Source organism: Montipora capricornis, chromosome 2 (genome assembly GCF_036669925.1).
Source record: "Montipora capricornis isolate CH-2021 chromosome 2, ASM3666992v2, whole genome shotgun sequence".
NCBI classification, from domain to species: domain Eukaryota; kingdom Metazoa; phylum Cnidaria; class Anthozoa; order Scleractinia; family Acroporidae; genus Montipora; species Montipora capricornis.
This window is the reverse complement of record NC_090884.1, coordinates 59,114,122-59,126,559: the sequence shown is the minus strand read 5'-3', so window position 1 is coordinate 59,126,559 and position 12,438 is coordinate 59,114,122. Positions and strand designations below refer to the sequence as shown.

Genomic DNA, 12,438 nt, shown 5'->3' with positions numbered 1-12,438 from the left:
TGCCACTTATAGATTTTACTCTGTCTAACGCCAGACGATTTTACTCGTCAATGGGGAACCCCACGGGGCTGAAAGGGTTAACAACAGCTAGATTCACTCAAAAACTATGTCCTTATTAACCCTTTCACTCCCAATAGTGCCACTTATAGATTTTACTCTGTCTAACGCCAGACGATTTTACTCGTCAATGGGGAACCCCACGGGGCTGAAAGGGTTAACAACAGCTAGATTCACTCAAAAACTATGTCCTTATTAACCCTTTCACTCCCAATAGTGCCACTTATAGATTTTACTCTGTCTAACGCCAGACGATTTTACTCGTCAATGGGGAACCCCACGGGGCTGAAAGGGTTATGCTCGCTTACTCCAAAATGACGACGGAACGGATAAAATCTTTTCATACAAACTACCAACTCTGTAACTCTGTTCAAACGCGACAAAAGCATATAAAACTTTCTAGTTAGAATAACTTAAAAAACATAGGTAGCGTTTTAGTTAGAACAAGACGCTTGGGGGCGTTTGCTTGGGATGCTGCTGTTTGTGTAAAATGTGAAGGTTGGTTGCAAATGGCACTGATTCCTGAAGTAGTGCTTGAGATGCTAGTAAACGCTCCTCCGCGCCGATATAAAGAAAAGAAAATAACTGCAAATCCGTCACAGTTATTTCTGATAAAACTGAGATTCCCAAAGAAAAAGAGTATTTACTACTAATTACCGTAGATCTTTTGTTCAAGGGACCAAGTACTGTCTAATTTGGAGGCTCACTGGAATTGACATAACTGTGTAATTTTCACAGGGTTTCGAAAAATAGACATTTGAAAAATTTCATGGCATAACGGCTTGATTTTCACAGGTTTTAAAAAAAAATAGAAACAAGTTGTACTTGTTTTCGTACTCGCACCCGTTGCCGATGCTAACATTGGTTGCAGTCACAATTGAGAGAAACACAGTGTAACACTAGTGTTGACACTATTCAGTGTGAACTTTCTGGTGTTTAGAATCCCTAGCGAACACTAAACAATAGAACTTGAGTGTTAACTCCCAAATGCAACCGCAACCATTCTCTATTAGTGAGTTTAAAAATTAAGAAACCACGACGGCTACGGTGACGAAAACGTCACCTCAAAATATAAGTTTGAGTATTTTAGGAGATTGGCGCATGTCGCGTGTCGCGGGTCCGGTATAAGTTGTCCTGAATTCAAGATTTTGGAAAGCCAAAATCCTGAATTCAGAAATACAGCAAGTATCCTAAACACGCATAAAAGCTAACCTTAGGCCTAGCTAATTAGGCCTAAGGCCCGGTTCAAACGTCGCATTTCACATGTGCCGAATATAACTCGAGAGTTAACTGCATGTGAAATGCGACGTTTGAATCAATTAAATTCGACAGTTTAGAGTTAAATTCGACTTCAGTCGAATCTGCGACTGAAACAGTCGAATATTCGACTTAAGTTCGACCTTTGATTCAGACGTCGCATTTCACATATGCCGAATATAATGCATAAATTATAGTAAATTGTTATGATTCATTTAGCAACCATAATCCGTAAATGCCATGCGCAGAAGAGTCTAAACAGCAATTTAAAAAATGGCGGGAGGCGAAGGAATGTGCAGTTCGTGCTTTTCAAAAACAAAATATACTTGTTTGACGTGCAGCAATTATTATTGTATGAGGTACTCGGTGTTTGAAAATGAAGAGGACACTCCTGGGTGGAAAGAGGGAAAATGTGGCATAATGTGGGACGTGCTTCAATGAAACGATGAAAAGGCGCGAGTCGAGTGAAGGCCAAGATGACGCTGTTGGCATTTTGGATACTGCCTGTCCGAGTGGAGACTGAGAATATTGAAGTCGAACGGAGTTAAATTCAACGTTTGACTCAAATGCCACATTTAATTGTTTTACTCGACTAAAATAGGTGTTATATTTGGCACGTGTGAAATGCGACGTTTGAACCGGGCCTAAGGTTAGCTTTTATGAATATGAATATGTACCCGCGACAATTTACCCACGACACGCGACACGGGCCAATTAGACTATTCCATCTTGTTTATGTTGTACATTATGGGCGAAGTATCCAATAAATGGAGTGGTAAGGATGGATTTGAAGTAAAGAGAGAGAATGAAAGATTCACTAAACTCCCTATTAGAGAGCCTTTTAGCACCGACGACGAGTACGACTACGAGTAGGAGTTTAGCTCGTTCTCGTAGTCGTATTCGTACTCGAAAAAGTATGGTTAAGCATACATCAACAACGAGTACTAAAAAAAAGTTTATGAAAGCGCTACGAGAGCAAGTTTTAAAATAGTTTAGAGTTAATCTATCAAAATTAAAACTGTTTAGTTCACTATAGATACATGCTATAGCTAACTTTGGTGTCAGCTATAGCTGCATGCCCAACATGTCTAGCGTGATAAAAAACCACAACCGCAAAATCCTGAATAGCGCCAGTGACACCTCTGCTAAATCTTACAATTGCAAAAAGAAAGAGCATTGTCTTCTAGAAGGCGCATGCCTTACGCGCATTGTTTATCGCGCTACGCTCACTCAACCATCATCCGGTAATGTAAAAACAAAAATCGGAATGACTGAGCAGGAATTTAAGGCGCTCTATAACAACCATAATTCGTCCTTTAACAATGCCAAACAAGAAAATAGCACCGCGCTTTCCAAACACATTTGGGATCTTAAAAACAACAGCACTGATTTCCAAATCAAATGGGACATTCTAAAACACGCACGCTCATATAATGGCCACCCTTCTAAATGCAACCTTTGTTTGGCTGAAAAGCTTTGCATTCTTTCCTCAAAAGACCCGGGATTGTTGAATAAAAGTTCTGAATTAGTAACCAAATGCAGGCATGAAAACAGATTCTACGCAGCCAACCAGAGCAAGAGCCTCCGCGGTAGTACCATTAAGTAGAGTAAAACATTGGTATTTAACTTTTAGTCTGATGATCGCTTCGGCGTGAGACCCATGAGTAACTAAACAAAATATAGTCCTGTATCCTGCTTGTGTAATGAATATATATATATATATATATATATATATATATATATACCTTATGATGTGTCCAAGTTTATCCTACGAAGAGTGCTCTACACCCACAAGTGGGGGAGCGTTACAATAGTTCAATGAATGGGACTAGTCGTTTGACATTTGCCTACAGGCCTGTTTCGAGGAGGCTTTAGGCTTCCACTCCCCAGGGCTTTCCAACCAAACCGTGTGTTGCCTGCAGTATTTATAAATGGTCATCTTTCCACATACGTGCGTGCAAAAAAATTCACGAGGTCATTAGTGTAAGTGTCCACAAACTCGCTATCACAAGCATTCACAAGGTCGCTATCATAAGCATTTAAAGGATCGTTCGTGCGTAGCGTACCAAGCGGCCCTGGAAAAAAGTGGCTACGAGTACAAGCTACACTTCGCCCCGAAAGATCGAAGAAGTAAAAGACGGCGAAAACGAACTAGAAACATCACCTGGTTCAACCCTCCATTTGACGCCAGAGTAAAAACCAACCTAGGAAGAGAGTTTCTGAAAATCGTGAGGGAATGTTTCCCTAGGCGCCACGTCCTGCACGCCATATTCAATCGCAACACCCTTAAGCTGTCATACAGCTGCATGCCCAACGTGAAATCAATTATTAGCGCGCACAACAAGAATCTGATAAAGCCAAACACAGAAGACCCCAGCCAAAACCTATGCAATTGTAGAAAGAAGGCAGAATGCCCTTTAGATAATCAGTGCCTAGCCAAGGGTATCGTTTACCAAGCAACCGTCACATCGGGCAACAACGAAAGCGTACAAACATACGTAGGGCTCACTGACACCACTTTCAAGGCCAGACTCGCAAATCACAAGCAATCATTTATCAAGGAAACGCAACGGAATCAAACCGAGCTGAGTAAACACATATGGCATTTAAAGGAAGAAGGAGCTAACTATCAAGTAACATGGAAGATCCTGGGAAAGGCGAGAGCGTACACGAACGTAACAAAAACATGCAATCTGTGTAACTTAGAAAAGTTCTTTAATATCCGTCACAGCGATCTTGCATCCCTGAACAAAAGATCAGAATTGATTAGCACATGTAGGCACGCAAGAAAATTTCTTATAAAGAACGGATAGCACGCAAGAAAATTTCTTATAAAGAACGGATAGTGTGATAACAAGCATTTAAGTTACGCTACGCACGAACGATCTTGTAAATGCTTATGATAGCGACCTTGTGAATGCTTGTGATAGCGAGTTTGTGGACACTTACACTAATGACCTCGTGAATTTTTTTGCACGCACGTATGTGGAAAGATGACCATTTATAAATACTGCAGGCAACACACGGTTTGGTTGGAAAGCCCTGGGGAGTGGAAGCCTAAAGCCTCCACGAAACAGGCCTGTAGGCAAATGTCAAACGACTAGTCCCATTCATTGAACTATTATATATATATATATATATATATATATATGTGTGTGTGTGTGTGTGTGTTAATGTCTGTATCAATCTTCTAAGCGCATTTAAAACCAGCAAAGTAAATTAACCGCCTTTACGGTCGGCAGTCCAACTCGTTTTCCCACCGCGACTTTTCACTTCAAAGATTTGAGACTTTTCGCATAATCCTTAGAGCTTGCTTCCAGATCTTAGTGTGGTTTTGTATGTCCTATTTTTCATACTAGCGTGAACGTTTCCTCTCATAACACCCGCGTCCACATGTTCAAAAGGCTCAACGTGTTTAGAATTGTAATGGTCTCTCCACAATTGATTGATTACGGCTCATCAGCAAAGACGCCAGCGCACTGATCGACATTGCCGCCATGCTTTCACAATTTGTTTAGATCCAGGTTTTTTGCTACCATGGCAACGTGACGTAAGGACTTCTCTACTCTATTGTCAGGGCGAGAACGGCGTAGAAATGTACGCAAATGTAAAACGCACGTGCAGGGCGTGGCGACAACCAAGCCATTTTAGGGTGCTTTCGATTGACCGTATTCCGGAATAAGAATACATGAGATATAAGTTAGAAATCCTTCACTTTTACGGAGATTCACATTGAAATTGTCACACATCCGCTAAAATGCTATTTTAAACATATTTTTATCATCCTTGCTGCTTCGAAACGCGCCAAAAACACTCCGTTTTAATCATCACTCCACGCATTCTTATTCCGGAATACGGTCAATCGAACGCGCCCTTAAAAGTGGTCTGGCATAGGCATCCCACGTAGTCTGAGATCAATTAAGGCATTTCCTATAGTCTTCTTACAAAATGACGCGGAAAATACTATGTAAACGATTCCGCACATAACCAGCCCTCATTCTGATATCACAGTAACCATTTGTTCGCGATGGTTTATACGCACATCGCATATTGTACTTTTGTTTAAAGCTTTTGCGTTGGTCCGCTTCAACTTTTCCTCTGCTGCTGCTGTGTTTGATGAGATCGACGTGCGCATCCTTTTTCTGTTTCGCATGAACGCCGGTCCGTGCCGAAAACATGCGTCAAAAATCCAAAAAATATTCGCCACACGATAAAACTGGAGAAACGCTAAAACTTTCGAGAGATGTCATGAATTGTTCGCGCAAGGTTTTTTATGGCCAGCTCTGACCGGAAAAAAAGTGGCGTCTTCTGATTGGCCAATTATGGGAAAAAGTGTTATAGGGCGAGTTTGTTCTTCTCATGAAAAAAGCTTTTCTTTAGGCGCTGTTTTCCTAAACATTGATTTTAACTTTAAGATAACAATACGAAGATTACAACTCAGAGACGCTTTGCATTTTGACAGGAACTAGATAAAACTATTTGCAAGAAAACTGGCTGTTTTGGGGAATTTTAAAATTTTAAATATTTGTAGAGTTTGACTTTAGTACTAAGAGAACTGGGAATCTGCAAATATAAATCTCGTTATTCTCTTATTTACATTATACCGTTTCTTTGACACGAGGATTACAGCGAAGTGAAAGCACAACTTTCTCGCGAATTTTCTATGATAAAAATTTGTTCAGAAATCCAACATCTACGTTAACAGCACACACCGGGCCTACTTCTGAGTATCCGGCTACAGCTTTTTCATCTGGCCGCGCTTCACCCATTCGATGAGGGCCAGTCTCGTGCTTCTCAAGTTGTGCCTCGCTCATGCCCAAAAAGAATTCTGGGTAATTCTGCCATTCCATGACAAGGGAAGACTCCCGATTCTCATTTCATAGTTTTTCTCATAAGTGTCGGGCCACCCAATCCTACCAGCAAAATACCGCATCGATTAAAGGTTTTAGCTTTCAAAACTTGCCCAGATTGTGTCAGTAGGTCCTGGAATTCGTCCACAGAAAGGCCAGAGAGACAACTTCACTCGTGAACCGCCATGTTTACAACAGAGCATTCTAGGCGTCCCAGTCTGCATGAAACCATCTCTCGCCTCTGTCTGAGACAAGACCAAGCACGCACGGTTCTTACGTTACGTTTATGCCTATAAAATTAACTGAAATGTCAATTAATTGCTGGTTTAAAAAAAAAAAATCAGCATGTTAATTTTTTTGGTAGGCTAAGTATCGGACAGCCAGAACATTTACGCATGCGCTGACGGAATGTTTGAACAAGAGAGAAAAACGCAGTACCTCCAGACACCGGCGCTGGAGCGTCGTACCAAACGAGTCATCCCCGGATTTCGGCCCGTGCGATCGCTTTTGGACGCAGTTGGCCTTTCACTACTTTCTGCTACCGACCTTGCCTCCCGGTACGGCATTGAGGGAGAGATATGTCGGCCCCTAAACCATATGTGACAAGTCCCACGCCTACTCACAGCTCCAAACCGCCCTTGTCAATATAGAGTAAGAATTAGATGGCTTATATATTAAAGGGAAAAGTCATTTTCTCTGTCATATGGTAAGCACTGGAGTCGCCGTTTACAAACACGGGACGAAAAGTTGGATTTGCTGCACATTTGATCTTTGGCAAAGCTTAAGTCAAATCTGGAATCGCTTTTGACTTTACCTTTGACGCACGTCAAACGTACGGTCAAATCCATTACCAATTTGCTTATGCCTTTGACCATGGTAAAGGTCAAGTCAAATTCGTAACAACTTTGACTTCACATTTGACGCGCGTTAAATGTGAAGTCAAATCTGAAGAAGCTTTGTGCGTTCCTTTGTTACTTGACAAAGGCGAAGACAAATACGATAGCATCTTTGATTTCAAGTTTGACTATCGTCAAATGTGAAGTCAAATCTTAACAGGCTTTCCTACTTGGTTGATACTTGCATTGCCAAAGGAAAGACACAAAACCAAGGCAACGCTTTTGGGAGATTAAAAGATTCGGCAAATACGGAACACTGACCGTCGTCAAGAGAGTATGAAGGTAAGAGAAGTAATCCCTCATATTGGCCCTATTCCTATCGTAATCCCTCTTAAGTTATTTTTAGATCTCCTGCGAGATCCGGTATTCCCACGAGAGTTAATTGATAGCCAATTGTATGTCCCCATTTGTACCAATGTTGAAAGCTGAGCGAATTCCCACCCAATGATTCGCATCGTTCGCGAAAATGGGGACATCTGATTGGCTATCAATTAACTCTCGTGGTAATACCGGATCTCGCAGGAGATCTAAAAATAACTTACGAGGGATTACGATGGGAATAGGGCCAATATGAGGGATTACTTCTCTTACCTTCATACTCTCTTGCCGTCGTAGAGTGTAAGTTCGCTTTCCTCCTTTACCCCCTCGGTGACATTTCCGCCATATCACCTATCACGAACACGTACACATTCAATCTATTGCTTTAAAAACGTCTACCAGTTGCAAAACGTAGCCTGAGTTCACATTCTTGTCGATTTTCGCTTTTCCAAAATTCAATGAGCACTAGTGCCAAAATTCCGTCGACCTCAGCAAAGGAATGCTCTCCCCAGCCTTACCTCTCTACAAGGTCCGAAGGAAAGACACTGGGGAGAGGGTTGATTCAAGAACTCCTTTTATGGGATATACAAAAGAGCGGGAGATGTACCTTCCGAAAAGTTCGTCAGTAGCTTGTTCTACTTGTCGTTTTTTATACTTTCGATATACTTGGAGCATCTTACTTTTGTGAAAACGTACAGCCGGGTAAAAATTATGTTTTGTGAAAGAAAAAGGTCTCAGCCAGGGGATAATGAAGGTATGCAAGACCGGACACTGAACACACAACTCAAATTTACTAGAGACAATACAAGCAAGGTCAAAGATAGCGATGGGAACGGGAGAAGCCAGTGGAAAAAAAAAAGAAGTTGGGTACGTATGCGTTATTATGCGTTATGACATTTAGTAGTATTCTATTTGGTTCACCTAACTCAAAAGCCAATCTAAAAATTATTCGTCTTTTTCATTCACTTTTCATCTCACAGTTCACAACAAAGCCGCTATGCTTCATACAAGTAAGTCATCCTTTTTGCTGAGTGTACGTTTATAGCGATTGAAGGATTATTACTTCGTGATTAGTTTCTACTTTTAAATAATGGCAGTAAAAGTGACAGATAATTTCCCAGCACGTTACACTGGATTTCAAAAACAAAGGTAGGGAAACTGGAAAAGAAAAAAAAAACAGTCACTATTTTGTAATGAAACAGTGCATGAATTTCCCGCCACTCTGGCTGTATAGCACAATACAGAGGACTTGCATTGTCTAACACCATCTTACATCTTTCTGTAATAGATCTCTGAAAGCTCTCTGTGCCAGATGCCTATTGCAGATCATTTGACTGAAAGTCTCAGAGTATCTGTTTCATTGTTGATTTTATTCCAGCCAATCTTTGAAAGAAATGATTCCCAAGTGCATGGTGAGTCTGCAATGGGTAAAAAAAATAATAAACCACAAGAGCTTTGTTATAATAAAATGGATCTAGTTGCAAATAATCCTTTACCAAGCTTGCTGATCCAAGAAGGAATCAGGAAGATCATAAATTTTCACAATGAAATTTAAGACCATTTCGAATTTATACATCTTATACCTCTTTGCCTCTATATATTATTATTTTCTTATGACTTAACTTTCAGGTAAAACCATCATGAATGTTAATATGAAGAAGTTAAATCACAATGTTTGAGGGAACTCACTTTATCATCTGTACTAGAGAATGTTGTTCACCAAGTGGTGGTGAAGATAAATCTTGGGATCTTGGGTATTTCAGTATCAAAAAATGTTCTGTTTGATTATTAGCAAAAAAATCAAAGTAGCTCAGATTAATTAACCCATTGACTCAAGGGGGTTCCCCATTGACGAGTAAAATCGTCTGGCATTAGACAGAGTAAAATACTAAGTCTGACCGGTTTGGGTGTCAAAAGGTTAATTAAATTAATTAATGGGGACATAAGTTTTCAGTGATTGATTAAGGAAAAATAAGTGTCACCCTGTCAATGTCTAATCTAATCCCCATGAAAACATACTGATTTTGACATTTCAAGTGAATGTACATGCAGAATGTATGTCTGATTTGTAACAATGAATTAATGACAGACATTTTACCTTTAACTTTAATTTGCAATTCATAAAGCCAGTAACCCCTCAATAGTACAAATTAAGTAGTAAATACAGAAATATTGGAAATATTCAGTACCATGGACAAAGGCAAACAAGGATACATCATAAGAAGATTATTCAAAAAATAATTTTATTATTTTTTTAAAACATGGTTGAAAATAATTGTGTTTTTAGGCTAGCCAATTATGTTTCAGGCAGGAGTACATTGAAACTTTGAAGAAGAAAACAGCAGAGATTCAATTACAACACTACTGCCATTGCTTGAGGAGCATCTGCATCTAAGAATGCAAGGCTATTTCTTAATTAAAGCACCCACATTTTTTGCAAACAATAGAGTACATCTCTGCAGTCATCAGTTATTGGCAGCAGTGTGTACCCTAATTAGATTAGTGCCTTTGTCTTTTCATGAAGTACAGATGTGCACATGTCATATCACTATGCATTAATAAAGCACTACTCAATATGTGCATGGTATATCAACTTAAATCTTTCTGTACAAGAAATTAAGACCTCTTTTTATTCCCAAAGATGCAAGGACAAAAACAGATCTGAGCAGGAATGCAGAACATTATTTTACACATGCCAAGAAAACTACAAAGATGTCACGAGGTAATAGCCATTCTTACAGTAGTACCCCATTCATTACTTACACATGCATGTGTTATATTAACTAAAGAACCACTTACGCCTAGCATAACTAAGAAATGAGATACACAATAGACCATTTTACAGTTGTTTGCTCAGCGACCAAGCCTGTGAATGGCTGCAAGGCTGCCGGTGACCTTGCATTGATACAGACCTCACTGCTTTTATCATGTAAATTGTGTTGTTGTAACGCTAATTAGTCCATATTAGCATTACAAAAGCATGAAGGTTTGTATCAAAACAGGGTCACCGGCAGCCTCGCTTCCATTGTTAGGCCTGGTAACTTAGCCACAACTGTAAAATGGTCTATTTGCTTTCCCCATTAAATCCTCTCCCTCCATCTACTAGCAATAAGATAATCATAGGTTATGCAAATTGAATTAAATACTGCACTTCAAGAAAACACCAAGCAGCCTTTACTAAATTAGAGTTCTAGTTAGAAGGCATATACTATTGTTATTAGCACACTCGTCTTCCCCCTGGGCAATTTGGATTAAAAGGGTTAAGGGTTTTATCTTCAGGGCCTGTTGGTAGAACAAAAAGTTGAAGAAGGGAGATTGTCAGCTAGTAGTGTAAAATGAATGCAAACATGTGTCTATAAGAAGAAAATCGTTACTAATTCTCTCATGCCTGTAAGGCTGCAGTATTTGCTCTCAAATATTAGAATACATTTTATTTGGTTCCTGCTTTGCCGGGTTCCCTTTGGTGAAGACTTTGAAAACTAAAGAAATTAATACACTGAATTTGTAAAATCAATTTAACTACCCGACATGACAACTGTTAGGTAGAAAACCCCACCCTTTACCCTTGGAAAAGGTTTGCGGTTTACTGATTAAGAATGACATCATATTGTCCTCGATCCAGCGCTCTAGGGCTTTTTTATACTGACCATCATCAGTATAAATCCACTTAAAATGAGAATTGAATTTCTGATAGTAGCAGCATTAGTTTTAAATGAAATCTTCACAGCTGAGCCGCTAAACGAAAATGATAGATTTGTACTAGCAAAATATTCTGCACTTTTGCCTACAGTATAAATTACCCTAGTTGAAGGGGGGCATCTTGGGTTATTTGCAGCGCAGATTCCCCAATATTTTCGCAAGGAGTGTCACCAGATGCAACGTTCACTGCGCATAACAAATTTTGCGTTCCACCACAGGTAGCCCAAGCTCGATATATGCGTATCTGTACTGTACTTTTTTATGCAAGAGCAGAAATATAGGGGTTTGTACGGGGAAAACGGCTTTTCTCAAAATTTAAAAAGTATTTACGATTTAAAATAAAAAAAAGAGCTTACCTCGCTTCAGTCTTCTGTTTATTTGTCTTTGGTACGGTTTCTGGGTCCATTAAGATCTATTTAGGTGGTTTTTAGTTCCTCCTCTTTTCCCTCTCTATAGAAGAGGGACCGAAAACCACCTAAACCGCTCTTAATCGAAACAAGAAACTGAAGCAAAGACAAAGAAACACAATACTGAAGCGAGGGAAACTATTTCTTATTTTAAAACGTAAATTTATACATATATGTTTTTTACTTTTGCGAAAAACCATTGTCCCATACAAATCTTAAAATTCCTACTCGTACATAATATAGTACAGATACACATATATCGAGCTTGCGCTATCTATGATAGGAGACAGAACCTTAATGGTTTACTGATACTCTCGATTTGTTTGTGTCTTTTCCTTTGTGTGGTTAAGGAAGGGATTTGCATCATGGAAAATTAGCTCGATTAGTCCGTTCGATTCCAAAATAGAATCCTTTTAGATCAAAAGAAAGACACTAACATAAGTTACCGTTCCTTTCTTTGTTGTAATAGGGCATCAATAGCCCATAAAGATCATACGTAATAGCTCAGAAAGCGCTGGAACCCGTTCCCTGAAAAAAAAAATGCTGATAAATATCGAACATACAACCAGCAGTACTTGCCTGGTAAGGGCCGTTCAGGATTTAGTGGATCGGGGAAAGGTTTATTAGGTTTATTTTGGGTACCCTGCGGGCTAGTCTTGACTAAAAGGTCGAGGGCTCACAGGCCGGGTTAGTTTTGGTTGACTGTAAACCTATGAATTCTCGACGACCACAGCATCTTCTCTGTTGTGGTTGCTCTGATTAAACAGCGACCAATGGTCTTTACTATTCACATAAACGTAGAAAAGACTGATTGAGAATGTCCTGAACTTCCTTCTTGGCCCTAATCTGCCACTCTTTTTTTCCCCGTCGTCGTCTGTTTTTTATATATCTGAAATGCATACAGAGACACTACAAATACTGGGAAATGTGAGTAAAGTGCAGAAAGGTGGAAAT

At 39.7% G+C, this 12,438-nt stretch overlaps 1 protein-coding gene across 1 annotated transcript in view; it reads left to right on the top strand.

Moving 5' to 3' along the window:
* The first annotated feature begins 8,050 nt into the window (after positions 1-8,050).
* The window catches only part of LOC138038153 (uncharacterized), a 4,603-nt gene continuing 215 nt past the window's right edge, over positions 8,051-12,438 (top strand). The window contains exons 1-4 of the mRNA XM_068883978.1: positions 8,051-8,245; positions 8,359-8,388; positions 8,667-8,790; positions 10,020-10,100. Coding sequence (XP_068740079.1) covers positions 8,090-8,245; positions 8,359-8,388; positions 8,667-8,790; positions 10,020-10,100 — 391 coding nt within the window. The 5' untranslated portion in view covers positions 8,051-8,089. The remainder of the gene's footprint in view (positions 8,246-8,358; positions 8,389-8,666; positions 8,791-10,019; positions 10,101-12,438) is intronic.